Here is a 22,051-nt window from a genome sequence, read left to right as displayed (position 1 = left end):
TTTTCGTATACGCGTGTGCAAGAGCGCCGTTGGTCAGTACGTGTACAACTTCACGTATTTATATACGCGTTCAGTTACGTGCGCACACTCCGTGTGTTAAGTTACTCAATACATACGAAAGACGAGACAGGACACGGCTTTGCCCGCGGAAGCGTCGCTCTGTCTGGCGCTTGCATTCGGTATTACTAGTTTATCTTTTCTTTTCTTATAATAGTTTTTAACCACGTGCTGTATACCGTAATCATCCGATGGATGCCGAAAGTTGATAAAAAATTTAATAAATAATATCAATTTGCGCGAAATGAACACAAACGTGGTTATGGAACGCATCAAATTCGGCAATGATCGTTTGAGATATCACGTTATCTATGAGCAAACGAAAATGCCAATCTTATCGATTTCTTTTTCTTTTTTTTTTTTTTTTTTCTTTCGTTTTCGAAATCAATCGATCACGAGATCATAGTACGATACTTCGAATAACCGGCTCGCACCGTGTCTTTTTATTCACTATTTTTCCTTCCGTTGCTATCTGTGTCGTGAATTCAAGGAACGCGTAAGTACATTTCATATCCCTTAGAGTGCGCTGAATAGCTTCAAGGGTTCACGTGCGTGGGAGATGTCGTGACGGTAAAGGAACTCTTGTTGTTTCTGTATTGAATAAAAAATTATTATCCCCGATATATCTCGATTATTCGGACGAAACACGACTAGAGCACAGACACGATGCGCCGATGTAGCCAACGATGACAACTGTCCGCCGGCCAGTCGAGTCCGTCGCTTTTATGGGGATAGCCGACCACGCTGCCGCACCGGAACCCGTGCTCTGTGTATGCGTGCAACTTTACGTGCTCGATATACTATATATCGTGTAAGTGCGCGCGCGTGCATTTGCACACTTCCTTTGCATGTATATCACTATATACACAGTTTAGAAGATACAGCGTTTGTATGTACGACTAATTTCTTTTCTCAAAAGATGCATATACATATATGTATATACAATGCATATATATATATATATGTACACATATACACACACACATACACACACAAAATATGTACATACATATATATATATATATATATATATAAAACAGTAGAGAGGGAGAAGAACAGGGGTTAACGTAAAGAACTCGTGTCGTCCGTTCGTGATACCTCGATCGCGGTGGGTGTCGCGAATGACTGTGTTCAAGAAGTGTGCGAGAGTCACTACGCGTTGGGTGCCCTACCACATGCCACTACCATTATCATGATTTCCACTACCACTTGCACTCGGCTGCCAGCACTACCACTATAGAACCAGTACGCACCACTAAACTCGGCGAATATATATCGGTATCAGTGAGTGGCAAGAACGAAATGTAATTTTTTGACGTTTCATACTTTCCTTGCTTTCACGATTATGTATATGTATCAGAAATATTTCCATATATTATTGACATATTGATTTATACGTTTATTAAAATGAAAGAATAAAAGATTAGAAATATATTTTATACACTTATCTTATACTTTAATAAATTTTCAATGTTTCTTATTCCTGTAATTAGTATATATAAAAGTAGTAGTATCACAAGTTTTCTCTAAAATCTAAATTTTTGTTATCCTAATATCTACATATTTTGTAAATTGTACAATTTTTATATCTTAATTTTAATAGAAAAATCATAGTGTATCATTGATGTCAAAAAAAATGTGTGATACAAATGAATGATACAAATCATTTTCACGTGTACAAATGATTAAAAATTAATATTAAAATAATTTTACGTTAAGAGATGTATGATTTAAATTATACTATCTGCTTCCATTAATTAAATATAGTTTTTTTACTTGAAATTGAATTAGTTAAGATAATCAAGTAAAAAATTTCCACGCTAAAGTTCAACTTATATTTAATAATTTACGGCAAAAAAATCATAAAAAAAATAATTCTTTTAACATGTAAAGAACATTTTTTTTTTTTTTTTTTTTTACAATTTTTTTTATTTTGCTAAATAAAACAAGCTAGACAACCTTTGATTTATATTCGTTCTTAATACATATTGATGAATATTTTTATGTACATTTCCAACAACAGAATACGACGAACATGGACACCAATGTGACACGTCAGACTTTGTAGAAGAAACGGAATATTACGATGTAATTCTATGCAGCTTTTTTACGCCAATGATGTAACGTGATGGAACGATGGAAATGGAAATGTCGCGATCGTTTTACGAAACCATTAAGCGACAAAGAGGAATTCCCGGATACATAGAAGATAAATATCCATGGAAATACATCAATGAGCGGAATATTATACATATACAATGAATGGATTCGACTTCTCGTTGATTCACAAATGTGTCGAAATGACGTAGACGTTAAATGTGTCTATATAATAAATGGATGCAAATCTACCCGTATGCCCATCGCATACGTAAAAACATACAGTTACATATATATATATATATATATATATATATATATATATATATATATATATATATATATAATCTATATCTGCGGATCAACGAAGAAGCGTAATTCATGATTAACACTATGCTGTCATCTCTTTCCAGAACCAGACATTAATGCTCCTTCCGTAACGAAATTTCAATCGAGACAGACGATTCAACGCTGCTCCCCCGAATCTCACTTCGGATCTAAAAATAGAACGGCGAAGGGTGTTCTCGAAAGGAATACGGTTTCTTTTCCTTCTTTTATTCGGCAGTTCGAACACCAAAGATCGACTGGATACAGATTCGAAACCACGGCGAAAGAAGAGAGAGAAAAAAAGGAAAAGAAAAAAAAAAAGAATAAAATGGAAGAGGGAGAAGAAAGATTCACGGGAGATGTATCTCCTCCTCACCGGTCTCTTCTATTCCACTGGCGGGACTGGCAGCGGCAAACTCGTTACGAAATAGTCCCTAAGACGGGGTGACTAATTGCTAAGCGGCTTGTAAAAATTCGCAGGACAGTCTGTCGACATCGTGGCGCGGCCGTCTCATCGTCGCGCCGTTATACTTTTTGCCCATGCACGGTTGACTAGAGAAGAGAATGACCTAGAGGAAGAGAGATCGAGTGACAGGGGAAAGTGATAGGAGTGACAAGGATAGGAGAGGGCTGCGGTGACGATGGGGCACGAACGGGGTGTGGTGGGGGTGGTGCAACGACGGATGCGCGAGGAGAGGGAAGGGGAACAGGCGAGAGAAGCATGTGCGTGTGAGGCCTTAAGGTGAGAAAAGAAAAATGGCGAAGAGAGGCCGAGGCTGCGTCTCGCGTTCGAAGGCGAGAGGGGACGACGCTTTCGCAGATTCCACGTGAGATACCTGCGGCATTCTTCGTTCTGCAGCAGGGCATTAAGCCGGATGCACATTCGTCGTGGACGACGCTCAGTGAATTCATTTCCAAGAAAAATATCTTCCGCCACGAAACGAATTTTACGGCAGATTGTGTTCGCGAACAGACCGCCTCAGAGAACTCTCACTCCGCTCCTCTCCTTCCTTGATGTGTGAACGGAGGACACAGAGATGCGTGTGATGTTTTTATTATTATTATTTTTCTTTTCTTCTCCCGTAGACTGTTTCGGAACTGAAAGTTCCAGCTATAAAGCGTCTAATCCGGCGATAAACCGCGTGGTGATTCTTTTCCGTGACGTTTACACGTCTCTGACACGTTTCGAGTCGCTGATGCGCACCGAATCGAAAATAATCTTGTGCGCATACACGTCTCATATTTGATTGGTAGCCTCAAGCGACAGTTATGAGAGGAAAAGTTCTTACGAATCGTCTAGTTTACCTATTACAATTTAGGAGAGAAATATAATTGTTCCAAAGGAATGATAAAATAGAAAAATAAGTATTAAGAAAAATTTTTTCCAACTTATAAAAATAAATATGTATTTATAAAAATAAAAGGTAAGTAAAATGTATGTAATATAAAAAATAATTTCCAAAATAAAGCTGTAAAAATACAAGCAGATGTCATAAAGATTCATATTTAAGGAATGTTTATATCTATTTCAGTACGCTGCATCAATTGTATATATTATACTTAACCTATCTATTAAAACTATTATTGCTAATTCTTATTTTTATCATCCACTATATTAATTTATCTATTTCAATATTTAAAAACAAAATCAAAAGGAAGATTTTTGTCAACATCCACAAAAGAAAGAAAATTCAATTGTATAACTATACATAGAAATTCTGATCAAGAAGTAGTCGAAGATTCAAACTATAGATATAACGAGGAAAAAAAAGGATCACGATAGCGGTGTGCTGGTAACGTACAAAAGATCACGAAATGATTTATTTCAATTTTGTATCGTGGCCGGTTGGATTCTGTCGCCCATGGTGGCGCTCGAGAAATGATCATTGCGCGGGACCACACGCCGAATAAAATAAAAAAAAAAAGCTCGATTATAAGCTTCGAGAAATGATTAAATATTCATTTATAGCTATTTTATAATCGAATTCTAATTTTTGTGATATTTGATTTTTAAAAAGGATCATATAAATTAACATTTATTTTTTAATTAAAAAGATAAAATATCCTTTGAAAATGTGTATGAAAAAAACTAAAACTAAATATAAATTATTTATATTATTAATATTACTTTTTTTATTAAAATTAGGTTCATACAAGAGAAAGGAAGCAAGATATAAAAATAAGGAAAAAAATGAAAGAACAGATGTAAAAGGATAATTTGAATAACTATTTATAAGACACGGTTATGATAGATTTTTGACAAAATTTAAGGCGGACCAAAAAGGAATCGAGATAGAAAAAGAATAAAAAAAAGAGCATAGAAGGGAGAGAAATATTTCTATTCAACTTTCGATGAGCGGATGTAACGCTTTGTAGAGAACCTTCTGCTGTCCTTTCTAACAATGATATTTCTCCTCGCGGCCAGTCTTAGAACTGAGAAATAAAGTCAAGCCATTGCTCGCTTATAACGTGTTGAAGACACACAATGCTTATTGTCGACTCGTCGTGGAATGCGAAGAGCGAGATATTGTCGACACATGCCAAATGTGGATCCCTTCGTTTTTGACTACATACCAACATTTATACTGAGTATTATTTCGTTTCCTTTTCTTTGCAATTTATTTTTTATCAATTGGTATAAAAAAAATATTAATTTATATTTGAGAAAATAATATCTATCAATCTTATCCTTTAATTTCAATATTATTGAAAAATGTATATATTGATAAATATAATTGATTATATTATAATTGATAAATATATTTATCAATTTTTAATATTATTGAAAAATTTAATATTATTGTATTATTAAAATTTCAATAGATAAAAATTAATAATAAAAAGGATAACAAGTATATTTTTGAAATTTCTTTCTATAATTTCAAATTAAAGCATGTTTTATAATTTCAAGAAGAAACAAATAAAAAATGGATTGATTTAATTTCAAAATATTTTAATAGAATATCAAAACAAAAAAAAAGATTATTTTTAATAAATTTTAACTAAAAAATTGTTAATTTTGTATCCTTTTTGACTAATTTACTAAAATTAATACAAACAAATGAAAAAAATTTCACCAGATCATCCAAGAGTCTTTAGGCTGCATAAAACGAAATTAATCTCACATTAATTCTTTTCCACTTTCACTAAAGACTCGGTGGGCGAGCCAGATCGGCTAGTTTGTCAACATTTTATTGGATACTGACTAAGAAGTATAAAACGCCATTTATATTCGATAGATTTTATGTACTCGTGAGGCAATGTGCGTTTTATACAACGAATAAAATGTTCCTGCGAGATTAGTTACGAAAGTTACGAAAGCAACCAATTCCAACTGACTGACCGTTGCCTATTTTTTATTTTCAATTTATCTACTGATGCAATTTTATAAGTGACATGCTTTGTGCATTTTCAAATAATATTATATAATTAAAAATTCCATACTTATTGTTATACAAAATGATAATTTTATAAATAAAATGTAATGAAATATCAAAGTCGGTACAAGGATATAGTTATACTACTGAATACATAGATTAGTATTACAGAGATTAAAAATATATTATTAAATAATAATATGTATTTCTTTTAGAACAGAAAAAACAACATTATAAATAAGTATTAAATATCTGTATTTTATCGATTAAAATTTAAATATAACTTAAATATGCACAGCAATCATGAAATGTAATATAAAAGTTGAAAATTGTAAATTTATCATAATTTATTTCTTATATTATCTGGATAAATGAACCTTTGGCTTTAACTATTTAATATGAAAAGTTTTCTAATCAATAGAATTCTTAGATTATATTCTTTCTTATATCTCTTAACTCTTATTCTTTGGATTTTATAAAAAAACCTATAAGAATATATTATTTATGATCTATGTATTCAAAAAGATTTTAAAAGTAATATTTTCTTTTCTTTTATATTATTATTGCTTTATATTATAATATTATTGGATAATTTAATATATATATTTTTTATATTATTATAATTATATAATTATTATAGATTATTTTATAGATATTTTAAATTAAAGCATGAAGACATAAAGATTGATATAAATATCTTGCTATTTTGCTCGAGATTTTAGGTTATGTTTCATTATTAGCCCTCTGAAATGTAATTTTTATTCTCTTAAATATTTTAAATATCTATCTTCAAAATAAAAACTTTATTTTATATTATATATCCGAAAAATCAAACGAAAATATTTTTGAAGGTATATGTATGCACATATATATATGTTTTTCAAATCTCTAAATAAGATCATATCATATAATAAACTAAAGTAATCCTCTCTTTATATTTATGTCTACATATTTTAAAACAAGCTTCAACATTATAAAAATTATGTTAATAATTAATTGCTGTATTATCACAAAATATTATTACAAAGAAAGAACATAACATACACTGATTAAATGATAATTCTAATTAGAATAATTCTAATAAGAATAAAAAAATTTTTTAAATTTTTAGAATTTAAAATTTAAAGTATATAATCTCCAATATAAATTTCAGATAATCAATTATTAGCTATTATTGATTATTAATTTATGATATAGCATCCATTTTTTATAATTTGACTTCATATTTCATGAATAAATCTGTTTATTTGCATATTAATTATGTATAATATATTTTTACTGTTTTATTTAAATATTTCTATATTTTATAATTTATATTTTACATTTATTAAAATTGTTTAGCAAAAATATTATTTAAATATTGAATATTTTAACATTTTTCATTTTTTATGATAAAAATATTAAACAATAGTGATCTTTGATTGATATTTTTACATTAGAAATGTTATTTAATTTAAAATAAAATAAATTATAATGATAAACATAGAAATTTATAATATAAGGCTTTGATTATTATCTGTCTATTAATAATTTTTTCAAATCTTTTTTTATATTGTGAAAAAATTAAACATTTTTACCTGCAGTATTCATTTCATAAATTCTACTAAAATAATTCTATTAACATCAGTAATCATTAGTAGAAAGACACTATAATATGTCAATCATTGTCAGTAGAAAAACAGTATGATAATACTTTTCAAAGATATTCAAACAACATAAAATCTATCAATTATAATTTCTTCATCATTTTCATTTTATCATCTTTCATCATATTCCATTATCTTCCATCCTGATACTTCCATCAACACAACAGACTGAAATATGAATTTTGTTCAATAATTAATAAATCTTTCTAGAAATAAATATACAGTGAAGACATGATACAAAGACATATAATAGACATATAAAATATAAACTAGATTAGGTTGAATTAGATTAGATTTTTTCCTTGAGAACAAAACTTTTAGAAGGTTCAATTTCTTGAATGAACATCGAAACTGGCCCGTGTCCTCTTTGCCATGGCATCGCAAAGTAAAAGGAACATGCCACAAAAGAAGCGAAATTTTTCGGGTCTTCGTGTTCGCAGGACGAATGGTTTCGCGCGGGACCATTAATCTCCGAGACAATAGCCGATTCTACGAAAAACTGAGCCCCAAACTCCGCAGATCCGATGAATAAAGTTACCATCAATAAGATAAGCGTCGGTAGTTTCACCTGGTCTACCTTCCCTCATCGCTTTCTTTTCTTCATGAATTAAGGATAATCCGGATGTCAAGTGCGGAAGCACGTTCGATCGTATGAAATATAATAGAGTTTCTTGTTTCCAAACACCTTTCAGTTGAATACTCAAATATTTGAAACCTTTTTAATAATCGAATCATTCTAGGGTGTCTTTGTTATATGACTCAAAAGCGGTACCGCCAATCGCCAATATTCTTGTTTCATACATACACATTCATATCAACTCCTATACGGTTTCTATTTCACATAAAAAATTGTTTTATTAATAAAAATCCTTTTGTATAATTATAGATTAATTATTATGGAAAAAATGTACAAATTGTAAATTAGAAGTTATAATATTGGTAATAAAACAAATTAAATTTTTTAATTTACAATTGTATACCATTATTTTTTACAATTATTGTCTGTTTCTCATAAAAAAGAAATCTATATTCTCTAACTTGCTTAAGTTGCTAATATTAATTATTATAAAATCATTATACAAGAGTTTTAAACAGTTATCAGAGTTTTTATATGCAACAAAAGAATCTTAAACTGAATGCCTCTTATTTAGTAATAGATGTTATTATAAATACAATAATCCTTGAAGATATATGTTTGAATCTTTTATGTATCTTTTCTTAAAAATACTTTTCATTTGCCAGATTTTCTTAATGCATCTAAGTTGTGAATAAGAATGAAATATGGAGAATATTCTTTTACTTAATTGTACATTATATAATTAACATTTATTACTTGAAATAATATTGTAATTATAATGTATGAAATATAAATTTTATATTTTGATGATTCACTCATTAAAACATTTATATATACACCATTATTTCTCCAATTCCTTCAATTATCTCATTATTCCATAATTTGAATATTTGAATATGCTTTTGACTTATGTATAGAAATTTTTTACTATACTTCCACAAAAAAAGAAAGTATGAAAGAAAGAAAAAAAAAGAAATGGTTACCCTCTGTAATTTAAATGAACCTGAATATATTTAGATGTAGACAGCGTGAAAAAATACAAATGTATATGTATATGTATATGTAATTTTACAACACACCATAACGTGTATATATATAAATAAATAATACTATAAATAAATAATACTTGCCATTCGGTATTGGGATTTTGGTAGAGATCTTTTCTGAAAAACAGTTTATGATCTTCCGGCGCCGCGATCGAGACACCTGTCTTGGCCAAGGCACAATGCGTTTACATGTCGATTTTTGAAAATATTTCTTTATTCTCTCTATCCTTTATTCTTTTTTGATCATTCGTTTATTCAGTTAATAGTATAGCTGATAAATACCAATGCTGCAAAATATTTCATTCATTGTTTATCTCATTACATCGTGGAATCTGACATTTTTAAAATAGGTTATGTATTTTGGCGCAGATGTAAATATTGAAATTAGAAATTTTACGAATTCTGAAATATTTGTTATTAAAAATTAATATAATAATGAAAGATAATTCGTTATAGCTAAATCAAGAACGGCGCCATATCCCTATATTTCGAAGATACCTTGCGATCATTATTTGATTTGAATCTTTATGAAGAATTTTCAATGATAAATCTAACCTACTAGATATTTCAATCATATTATGGAAAAATCTAATAACTAGGATATAATTGACAAAAATTATTATGATTTAAAATGCGAATAATTTATCGAATAAATTGAGGTTATGTAAAGAATACTATAGTAAGATAGTATGTACATGATATTCAAATATATAAATAGAAAAATTTGCTTGATATTATTTTATTTACGATGTCAAGGTTCATTATCGATAAGTAATCAATAAAAATAATAATAACTGTATTATAATTGAATAAGAAAAATTTAAATGAACAAACTTGATATTATATCGTCCTAGTTTTTATTTTTTCTTTTTTCCCTTTAAATCGAAGATAAATGCTATTTTCCGTTAAGATTGCTATATATTTACAAAATATTTACGATTTGTCATGTAAACTAATAATTAAATATAAAATTATAATCAAATATATAATAAATATTTATATAATAAATAAATAATAAATAAATCTAAATACTTACATTATATTAATATAATGTTTTAAATTGATGCTTTTTATTTTATTAATTTTGCATATAATATTTAATTTTTCGAATATAATAGAAACTTACGCAATAATGTAACTTGATTCACTATAAAAATATTTTAATAGTCAATTAATATCGATAGGAAAATTATATATTGAATGATAATATGGAAATTTATCATTCTCGTCTTTTATTATGTAATTTGACTAAATGATTCAAATATGTATATCAAGTACTTTTGTATCATAATGATAATCTTTCATTTGAAAATCGATGATTAATAATATTTGTTTGTTTCCAAACCGAGAACATTTAGAAGAGCCGCGCAATGTCATACGTCATAACAACTATAACCTCGTTCTAGACACGTCCCAAAAATTTTTGCACACACCAGACATAATCATATAGTAGATTTTTCAGGAGGCGTCTCTGTGGAATCTGTGTCACGTCACGTAAACATACTATAATAATAATACACTATAAATACACTGCACTCGGCAAGAGTAGAAAGAGAGATAGAAAATGAAATACTCACCTCGAGACAGAGAAAAAGATAGAAAGAGCAATATATGCAGGCGCCGGCGCCGTCGGACGAGTACATTACACGCGCCAAGGAAGTATTATCCATCCCACGTACTCACATACATATTCGCTTCCTCCCTCTTTAGTTGTTTCCCAACAAGTCATACTATCCCCGTTCCTCTTCCACTTGTTCGCCTTTTTCAATCACATATATTCTCATCTCTTTCACACCTTAACCTCTTTACCGTCATAACGTTTTTTTTTTCTTCCTCTCTTCCAATCCTGTCTTCGTTCTTGTCTTGCACACGTGTCTCACTACGTCGTCACAATATTTTTTTTACTCCTTCTTCATTCAGCCCTCTCTGTTCCTCTTTTCGCTCCAGGAGCGGCTTACTCTCACGTTCTTCGCCAAACTGACCAGATCATGGGCGCCGTCTGTTGTAACTGGCTCGGTTGAACGACCAACCGGCTCAATCTCATCTTTCCCCGCCCTTCTTATTTGTTTCGCGACACCCAGGCCACAGGCCGACGCTCGTTAGATGTGAAATCGATCTTAATTTCACGTGGAGTCATGAATGACCAGCGCGAAATCGAACCTTGTATCGCGTCGCGACATGTCCACTTGTCATCGATATCTCGACATCAGATTTAGAGATATGGTAAAGCTAGTTTTTAAGAGAAGCTCAACACGATTGATTTAGAAAGCAGATGTAATATTTATGATAGTCGTATCTCTTCTCCTTTTTTATTGGTTCCTCACTGTTATTTTTTTTTTGCGGAAAGATCGCATTATACATAAATTATCGAAGATGAAGTTCATTAAAATTTTGTTTTTGATGAACTAGTTCTATATAAATTCTTTTTCTGAAATGAAACTTTTTTTTATTTCATTTGTTTTTTTTTTTGTTTACTATTTATTAATGTATTTATTAAATTTATAAATATTTATAAATATTCATTTATTATTCTACTGTAAGTTGCTTATTTATTTCATTATTTTTATAATTCGTAAAAAAATTATAATAATTAATAGTGAATCTAGTAAGTAAATTTAAATTCTTGATATACGATTAATTGAAATTGTTTTTCATATGAATACTTAATTTTTTTTCACATATTAATATAAATGATAGTTAAATTTTCACTATTTCTGTTTCTAGCTATAACATTCAAATTCATTATTTAAAGCTATATTAATTATTCTATATAAAAGAAGTAATAATAGAAAAAATATTATATGTTCATTTTTTAAATAGTATAGTATAGTAATAAAAAATTATAAAAGAAAATTTTAATCATATAAAAAAAGATATATATTTATAACTAATAACTATATAAAAGATTTTTTGAATAAGATTTTACAACATCAAGTCAATATTTTTTTTACCATATATTAAATACAGTATTAAATATACGGTATGTAAATAAAGTTTCCTTAATATATGTGCATAATCACTTTAAGTACACACCCTATAATTTCCAAGTCTATGTATTCAAAGCTGAAATATTCGCCCTTCTATCTGCAAATATATATGTTTGTGTAGATCTATTAATCCACGCCTCTGGTCACGCGTATACATTCACATATTCGTTTATATACGCTTCGATAAAATTATCATATATGCACTTTCTACTAATCATTTTGAATTGTTTATTTTAATAGTGATATTCTTAGAATCTGATATATTTTTCGAAAGTAAGTAATTAGATTTATATATTTTATAAGAAAATTTAACAAAAAATAATTAAATTATTATTATATATTATTATTATATTAATTTTTATAGAATGAATATGTAGAATAAATTATGAAGAAAATCAATATTGACACTATACAACAAGAAATAAAATAATACAATAAATTAACAAAATTTCTCTTGTATAAGAAAAATTTATCATTATAAATTTATTATAAATTTTTTTTATATTATTTCTGATCAAAAATCAAGTTACGAAATTTGAAAAAATGTTTATATTATTATATATTATTTTATATTATTAATTATTATATATTATATATATATTTAATATATATTATTTATATTAAATAATCGATTTAAATTTTGTTTTATTGTATTTTTTGTTGATTTATATATAATAAACATAAACTTTTATACAAGAAAACTTTGCAGTGAAGTTTGCCGAATCGTTCTACAGATGACACTACATCCAAGTTTATACATGCGCAATGGATTTTCGATATCGACTTGAAAATTAAACTTTTTATAAAAAAATAATATTTTACATTTTCAATTTTTTTTTTTTTTTTGATTCATATCAATATCTATCATATATTTCACTTTATATCTTTCTATATTATTGTTCTATATAAACAAAAATTCAAATAAAATATGATAATTCAAATGTTTCGATTAATAAAGTAAAATTTCTGAATGCAATTTCTGATGCAATTGCATTACCAAATTTTCACGTGTAAATATGTGCAACACGTTTACCATGACCTATTTTAAAACGAATTGCTCAATAACTAAACAAACATAAATTATAAGAGATTTGTGAAAATCGATGTTATTGATGATATATACGCACGTTAAAATATTTGTTCCACACGGTCGTCACCATGTCGATCCTTCCTCGCGTTTTATGTCCGGATTCGTTTCAGCCCTCATCCGTACACTGTTTATGTAAATTTCTTGCGTATGTATCGAATGATTTATACCTAAGTGACCGAACGCGTATCGAAAGGTTATTCACGTTGTGCGAACATTAAAACCGGCGACGTGACGAAAAGTCAATTCAGTGTTTTCGCGGAGAAAGTTATCTCTTGAAGGATCCGACAGAGGCTCTGCATGCACGAGAAGAAATCGATGGCTCATAATTTTACGAAGCATATGAAAGGAATCTTGGACGATCGCCGAGTTTGTTGTAAAGTATACAGCTAAAATTGACTGCCGATATTTCAGAAATCATCTAAAAGAATTTCACAATTTTTTGTTAATTTTTTCTAACTTTAAAAATTATAGTTATGAAATATCCAATTCTTTAGATCATTCGATGTTGTAAACATGCCCATAAAAATTGAATAAATAATATATAATAACAATTTTATAATAAAAATTAAAAATATTATTTTAATTTTTATTTATGATAAATAAAAATAATAAAATAAAAATATAATAAACAAAATAAAGATAAAAAATTATTAAATTATGAATAATATGTGATAAGAATGATTATTATTTAGAATTTTATTATTAATTAAAAAACTTTTTTATAATCAAATTTAAAAAGAGATTAATTATCTTAATTACCTTAATTATCAATGATTTATGTATGTAAATGATCTACTAATGTAAATACACTTTTGATCGCGATCATGGTATAGAAACAAAATTTATTTCATCCAAGTGCAGCATATCCAAATGGATAGCCTATATCAGTAAATTTGGTCGAATGACGTGAATTACATGGAGTTGTAAAATAAATTAAATGCATGGAACGCGTAGAGAGCATGATCGGTAAATCATGTAGTCTAAGTTCGATCATGACGCTTGCAAAATTGATATCAAACTCGTAAACCTATTTCCGCTTTTTACAGTCATGAAAATTCTTCGATCATAAATCGTGCGATTATAAATAATTTACTGTTTCAGTGGCGCCAATTAATGATCAAATAAAAGACGATGGAAAAGCCCATTTTCCATCAAATGAACAACGCTGAAAATGTCAAAGGCAACTCTTGCATGCAAGCCGAGAAACATTTATTTCTCAACGATCATTGCTTCCATTAATCGAATTTACATGAATGGCAATCAATTAATAGCTGAATTATGCAGCATTCCTACACGTCGTTAGAATTTATCTTACATTACATATTGAGTTTACATTCTTTACATTTGTTTAGTTTTATATTTCCTATTTAGCACACCACCCACACACATAATCATTGTCGATATACGAGTGCAACGTGATTCAATATTTTAAGATACATATACATCAACGAAATGAGAATGTTGATGCCATTTTTGTGATACTATACATGTATAACATGTATATGTATATATTTGTTATAACTTCTTCTAATGATCAAAACTTAATTAAATAATATATGTTGAATTAAGTAACATGTCTTCTGAGAATTAACAGAAATATGGAAAGATTTTGCTAGTAGATATGAGCTTTTGGGCAATAAATTGTTTTAATATTGTATTTCATTCTCATATTTCACATTCTCAAAAATAATGAATCAAATCTTCATTCTTTTCAGAGAAATTTTTCTTAGATATAATATCTAATAAATATAATATCTAAGAAAATATTCACATATAAAATTATTAACTTAATTATTTTTAAAAATGTGTAATAATGATCATCTAATAGATTATTCATTCTCATTTTTAAAATTCTGAGTATTAGATTGAAAAAACCTTTTCCTTGGAATTTCGTCTGGCACCGCAACAACAATCTGGCTTCAACTTGAAATAATATTTTTCCAATGTCCGAGGAAAATTGATAACCCATGCTTCGTCGATGGGAAAACACAGATGATCGTGTAATTCAAACAGTTTATCATATAAAACATGGAGTGGTCCGATCGAATTTTTAGGAATTACATTTTTAGCAACGTCATTTCACAAGGATAAGATGCCATGATAGTGATATGCCAAAAAAAATCTTGCTTATATCGTGACAATGAAATGTAATAATTTATATTATATCCGAAGATTATCAAATTTCGATTTAAAATTATCGATATTAAATCTCAATAATAAAAATCGAAAGTACTGACATTTTTATTTTTAGTACTAATAAATCTGTTCTGAATTTCTTTTAATTTCTTCTAAGCATAGAAAAAAAATTTACTTTTAAAACAAAAAAAATACTATGTAATAGTTAAAAAATTTTGTATATTTTTTTTAATTTAATATCAAATTGAAATCAAATTGAATAACATAAACTTTGTATATATATATATATATATATCAAATAATATTTATGTATTGCGTATATATTAGCACATTATTATATATTATAAAACGATATTTTGTTATAATTGCAAAAAATGTTTTCTAATTTATATTTATGAGATGTAAAATGTTCATTCAGAAAAAAAGAATTGAAAGGATTCATATTCTAATATGTTACTTACATAATAACCTCGAAATTAAAATTATATTATATCTATATACATTGTTGCGTAAACAATTATCATTTTCTGAAGGATTTTCGCTTACCTTGTTATCGTAATTGACAAACTTTTTATTTGCTATTTATTATTATTCAATAATCAACGATTTATAAAAAATTATATAGAAAAGTACGCACGATTTGAAAGATCGTGATGAGTCGGACGTTATTTGTTCGACAAAAAATCTGGCGCCGTCTGTATCTATCATAAACAGTTTCGTCTGACATTTAATATGTAATCGTTATCCTACAGGTTCATAATTTTAAAATATAAGAGGTACCGATTTTGTTTTTTTTTTCATAAATCATATCTATATTTCGAGTATAGGATACGAAAACCATAAATGTAATAGCTAGTAAGTAAGTTAAATAAATACGAAAAATAGTAACCCTGTTTGATTGATAGCGCCATCTTTTTTTTGTAATTGTAGTTTTCGATGATGAAAAAAGAATAGATTATTTCTATATCGGTATTATAGTTTATATTAATAAAATTTAAAATTTTTTTTAAAATCTAGTATAATTGTAATGAAAAATGAATATATATGTATGTGTATATATATATTTATTTTCTTGAAAATAAATTTAATCAATCATTTGTTTTAAAAACAAAATTAAATAGTTAATATTATTTTTTTCAATGTATATTAATAGCATTTATAAATTGAGTTTCATTCCAATATCTTTATATATAAAATCTGAATAAATTTTGTAGAAAATCTACTTTCTATTAACTTTCACTTTATATTGAACATATATATCTTCGATTAAAATTTTATAGATTGCTTATAGATATAAATTCTAACCAATAAAAAAATCAAATACATCGAGTACATATATATATATATTTCCTGCTTATTCTAAGTATATCATTATTTAAAACATGATTTTTTATTACATTAATATCAATATTTTTTATGATTATCGATATTCAACAAATAATATTTAATAAATTCATAAAAATATGAGATTTGTATGAAGTATTTTTTTATTGTATAAATCTCGATTGAGTAAATAAGTAAAAATAAATTGGATTTAAATTTTACAAGGATTCATAAAATTTAATTTTGTCTTCAAGGTTGAAATGATTTTATTTTGTTTATTTACCAAACAAAGATTTAATGAAACCGGATTCACTCACACTCGTGCACGTAATGTACATTTGAAGCTAAATGACAATGTATTGTATTGAGTACTTACTTATACATCGAAGATTACGCGCAAGAAAATGTCACGACACTGAGGTCATGCGCATAAAACCGACGTCATGAATGCAACTTATAAGTATTTAACCCATTTATCGTTGTTATAATGATAACACACATGTGTGTGTGTGTGTGTGTATATATATATATATATATATATATATATATATATATATACACACACACACACACATAAATATATATATATATATATATATATATATATATATATTGAAAATTTCTTAATATTGGTTTTTAATTAATCTGAGCGGTAACTAAAATAACATACCGTATTAAAAATATTAAGCAAATTAATACACGCAAAAGAAAAAAGAAAAAAGAAAAAAAAAAATTTGTTTACAATGCTTTGAAATTGCATATATAACATATATGTATGTTATATACTGAATGAATTAAATACAAAGTATTTAACAATTTTTGTATACAATTTTTTTAAAGTTATTTGATGATTTTACATTTATAAGTATTTGGTTATTAATGAAGATGAATGAAAAATGATTTAAGATAAAAGAATATCTTATTTAATGATGAGTCGATCTGTAGAATCGGTAAAAAATCGTATATTTCAAATATTACGTTCTTTATTTTTGTTCTGACAGAGTTAGAGCAAATAATATCCTCATTAAAATTTCTAATCGTTAAATATACACACGTTATTAAAATTCAGAAAAAAATCTGTTATACATAAGTATATTACTACTAAGAAATTACTTATAATTTTTTTTTACTAAAAAAATGAAAATGGAAATTTAGGATTTGATTTTTATAATGAAAATTTAGAACTCATAATTTATCCTAATGTATAATTAGCTGACCAAAAAAAAATAAAAAGAACTTAAATTGCTAAATGAAAATGCGGTATAGGCGGTGTGCAGTCTTTAGTAATTAAAAAAAAATAGTAATCGTGCTTGTATAACTGAAGTACCATCATCTGATGTATACAGGCTGATTGTGAATAGAGATGTTTGTTTTCGTCTGATGTAAATTATTATGATGATGATGATGATGATGATGATAATGATGATGATGATAATAATAATAATAATAATAATTATAATAATAATAATAATAATAATTATAATTATAATAATAGTAATAATAATAATAATAATAATAATAATAATAATAATAATAATGTAATCAGTTCTCGCATTAGTGTAGAAATTCCTTTATCCTTGTCATTTCCTGCACAATATGCATACATCCCAAAAGAAGAATTTTTTATAAATTTGATAAACTAGCCAGAACAAAAACAAACTATTTTAACGGCAAATAACACATAGACTACATAAAGCACAATTACAGTATATTTCACAAATCGTTTAAACATTCATATATAATTATACGAATCTTCGCATATGACGGAAAGGCGATTTGATCAATTAGGGGAAGATTATTTCGTAAAAACAATGTATTTTTAAGGACAGGAAAACATTAGGAGATTGAAGGGCTTTGCGAAAATGGCTTCATCTGGCAGACTGCCATGCCAGTTTGGATAGCTGGCTTAGAAATTGCGAGGCCTATCTCTCTTTGCTGTGAGAGGTTCTTTCCTAACTTTTTTAGTTTTTTTTTTTAGTTTATTCCGCATTTTTTCATCTTTCATATTTTTTTTTCATTCAAATCTTTTTTTATCTGCATTTCCCGCCACGATCGATGCATAATTTCGGAATGTTGACAATATTCTAATTTTACCTTATCAAGGTGCAATAAATAAATGATATCTCTTTTACACTGAGATATACATGGTTGACTGACTGTTAGTTTTACTCTAAACAGGTGAAGGAGGGTGCAATTACAACACCTGCTGATAATTATAAGCAGTAAGACAACCATTTTGCATAGCTTTGTTTTTTTTTTTGTTTACTTTTTTATCGACGTATACCACTGAAAACTTAAAAAAATAGAAACAAACTTTTGTAACTAGAAACAGTAAGTCATTGCACCGTCAGTTACCACTCACTGCATTTTTTATGTCAACTGATGGGCCGATGTGACATTTATAATGTAGTGGACAGAGCAACATTCTCTCATCTATTGATCACATTTTTATCATCATATTTATATAATGTAATGTACAATATGCAGCTACATTATGATAATCAGTATGTCCAACGTATTCAAACTGACAACACCGTGGATATTTCACTTTTTTGTTCTTAAGTTTTTTCAAAGATATTCAAATTATTAATTAATCAATGTGTATTGTATGTTTCAGAGTTAGGTACTTTAATACAATTACTTCCAAGTTTTCCACTTTTCTCGTGGTATCTCTGTGTAAAAAGTGTAACTATAATGCTAATATAATAATAATTATAATAATAAGTTGCACAAGGCAATAGTCTTGTGTGGCCGTTCGAATGTGTGCTTCCGGCCGGTTTCCCCACTCCCCTCCCCCCAAAAAACTTCCTGGCACAATGACAACTTTCGACAATCTTCACCCTCCACTTCAAGATCAAAAAGATCTCGCAGTTTGCACTTAGTATTACCTCTTTTTATACTATTATTCATTCATGGGGGAATAGGTGTGCAGCTGATTTTATGATGTTAATATAGCAACTGAATGTTGACAAAATAACGTTCCAATTAGCGATTGGCATTTTTGAGCTGATTGGAGAGCCAATCAAGACCCTCGTAAAGTCCATCTCCACTTGTAGCACACGTTGCTTGAATGTACCAATTACGATTGCGGAGAGAATGAAGCCCCAATTTATCAGTAATTTCTGCCGCATTCATTGCATTTGGGAGATCCTAAAATATTAATTAATAAATACTAATCTAATAATTTTATACATTATTTTTTATTTCTTTCTTTTTTTATTATTAAGTTATAAGTATAAAGTTTGTTATTTATATAAATTTTATATAATTGACTCATAAAGTAACAAATATTATGTTTTTAATATACTATATATAATATGAAATAAGATAAATTTCTTTAAGAGGTAATTATAAATATATTAATATTTTAGAAACTTACTTGTTTGTTAGCAAATATAAGAAGTACTGCATCTCTAAGTTCATCTTCTGCCAACATTCTCATCAATTCTTCACGCGCTTCACCAATACGTTCCCTATCATTACTATCAACAACAAATATCAGTCCCTGAAAATAAATTTATTCTATGAAAACAATTTTGTCAGAGATATTATGTTTTAAATAAACAAGAAATAAATTTCCAAGTTTATATAAATAATTATATTACTTTATACAAAAAAATTTAATTAATATTATGATGAACAATTAGGAAATTACATACTTGTGTATTTTGAAAATAATGTCGCCAAAGAGGTCTGATTTTATCTTGACCACCTACGTCCCATACAGTAAAACTTATATTCTTGTATTCAACTGTTTCTACATTGAAACCTAAAATTTGTGACATTTAATTAATAAACTATATAATGATACCAATAGACAATAATTTTTCTATGCATGTTAAAAATAAAAATATATTTGTTGCAATGTATTTTTAATATTTAAATATGTATAATTTTTATATTTACCTATAGTAGGAATTGTTGTAACAATTTCCCCTAATTTTAATTTGTACAGAATTGTGGTTTTACCCGCTGCATCAAGACCTACCATTAAAATCCTCATTTCTTTTTTGCCAAAAAGGCCTTTAAATAATGTTGCAAACATATTCCCCATGGTTAATGCTGATTATTTAAATACCTAAAACAATAAAATAATAAACTAAAATTTCATTAATAAATATGAGTTAATAATAATAGCTAAATCAAATTATTAAAAAAAAAATTATTAAAAAACTTGATTGAAATTAATGAAAGTTTTATTTGATACCATATCACATGGTTAAAATCCATAAAGAATATTATATTTCTTGTTAATATTCTATTAAATAAAATTAATTTTATATATAATATTATTTTTATTATTTTTATTATGTGTAAACTCTATTTATATTTTAATTTAAAAATATAAATAAATATTTACGAATGAAAGTTTTATTGAAAGATAATTAACATTAGCGACCGCATCACTTGTAAAAACATAAAGACAAAAAATATTATAAAATTATAATTGAATTAAAAAATGGACTATTAAAAAATTAATTATCTTGAATTTATGATTAGTTCGAAGAGATATATGTCCGACATATGTAATAATACAATGTATATACAATCAACGTGCAATAATATATATCAAATTTAAAGTCATTTCGAAATAATTTTTATAAAACGAAAAAAATAACCGAATTGATTGAACTAATGAAATAATTTTAAACGACATTAATGAAGGAAAGATCTGTTTCATGAAAAAAATTGAAATTACGTAGATAGAATTGGAGCAGAAACATGTGTAAAATACGAATACACTGATACTAAGTCCAAAAAGCTAACCTGCACAATTACGAGAAATTTATGATAAAAAATAACTAGAGAGAACAATTTAAATCATAGATTTTAATTTAACTGAACGAAAAAAAATTATATAGAGGCACGCACGAGATGCTCATGCTGCCCGCTATTGATTCTCATTTTAATACATCGCTATGATTATCGGACTAGCATACCGTTAAGGATCACTCTAGAGTGTTTTGCTGGTGATTTATTCACTTTTAAAACGTGATCGGCTACCTAAAACGCCAATACCGAAGTATTGCGAACAAGGCGGAAGATATTGTGCAGTTTGCGAAGCCACTGCGTACACCCGGTTGTCTGTCACCTTCGACCTACTCCCCAGCAAATCGTCAAAGGTTCCCCGCTCAAAGTTCCATTATTTAGAAACGTCGTTTGATTATTGAGACTTCCCCGTAATGTCACGTTGCCTGTATAAGCCACTTACGTTACTTACGTTTCAGTAAAAAAGATTATTTTCACGAGAAACGATAAAACATAAAACCAACACTCTCGAAAAGTACCGTATGTCAAAATGGCGGACGTGGAAAGGATTCATACCTTATGCCACGTATAGGGCCCTCAAAATTCTCCGATTGGCTAAGCTAGTCACGTGACGAATAA

At 27.6% G+C, this 22,051-nt stretch overlaps 1 protein-coding gene and 2 long non-coding RNA genes across 6 annotated transcripts; 1 reads left to right on the top strand and 2 right to left on the bottom strand.

Moving 5' to 3' along the window:
• Positions 1 to 195: 195 nt before the first annotated feature.
• Positions 196 to 5,103, top strand: LOC102655567. Of its 2 annotated transcripts, none has more exons than XR_003305187.1 (4): positions 196 to 868; positions 2,081 to 2,438; positions 2,568 to 4,274; positions 4,628 to 5,103. It is a non-coding gene; the product is annotated as an uncharacterized LOC102655567 (long non-coding RNA). The 2 variants fall into 2 exon arrangements; XR_003305185.1 differs by having other exon boundaries at positions 196 to 1,361.
• Positions 5,104 to 9,211: 4,108 nt separating this feature from the next.
• LOC100578657 lies at positions 9,212 to 11,477 on the bottom strand. Of its 2 annotated transcripts, none has more exons than XR_001703063.2 (3): positions 10,705 to 11,477; positions 10,254 to 10,630; positions 9,212 to 9,414 (listed from the first exon to the last, which is right to left on the bottom strand). It is a non-coding gene; the product is annotated as an uncharacterized LOC100578657 (long non-coding RNA). The 2 variants fall into 2 exon arrangements; XR_001703069.2 differs by having other exon boundaries at positions 10,473 to 10,630.
• A 6,877-nt stretch (positions 11,478 to 18,354) lies between these two features.
• LOC409481 (ADP-ribosylation factor 1) lies at positions 18,355 to 22,016 on the bottom strand. 2 transcript variants are annotated; one of them, XM_003251455.4, is made up of 5 exons: positions 21,604 to 21,998; positions 20,570 to 20,741; positions 20,323 to 20,432; positions 20,043 to 20,168; positions 18,355 to 19,813 (listed from the first exon to the last, which is right to left on the bottom strand). In XM_003251455.4, the coding sequence occupies exons 2-5, from the start codon at positions 20,715 to 20,717 to the stop codon at positions 19,649 to 19,651; spliced, it is 549 nt and encodes a 182-aa protein (XP_003251503.1). In that variant the 5' UTR covers positions 20,718 to 20,741; positions 21,604 to 21,998; the 3' UTR covers positions 18,355 to 19,648. The 2 variants fall into 2 exon arrangements, with proteins under 2 accessions (XP_003251503.1, XP_392990.2); XM_392990.7 differs by having other exon boundaries at positions 19,551 to 19,813; positions 21,885 to 22,016.
• Positions 22,017 to 22,051: the final 35 nt, after the last annotated feature.

This window comes from Apis mellifera, linkage group LG1, assembly GCF_003254395.2.
Source record: "Apis mellifera strain DH4 linkage group LG1, Amel_HAv3.1, whole genome shotgun sequence".
In the NCBI taxonomy this organism is placed as follows: Eukaryota; Metazoa; Arthropoda; class Insecta; order Hymenoptera; family Apidae; genus Apis; species Apis mellifera.
This window is presented reverse-complemented; position numbering and strand designations above follow the sequence as displayed.

Coding starts and splice junctions, on each gene's coding strand:
- LOC409481 (XM_392990.7), bottom strand. CDS start 20,717: ATGGGGAATATGTTTGCAACATTATTTAAAGGCCTTTTTGGCAAAAAA. Junction 20,169..20,322: donor ATTATTTTCAAAATACACAA/GTATGTAATTTC, acceptor ATTTATTTTCAG/GGACTGATATTTGTTGTTGA. Junction 19,814..20,042: donor TTATATTTGCTAACAAACAA/GTAAGTTTCTAA, acceptor TTAATATTTTAG/GATCTCCCAAATGCAATGAA.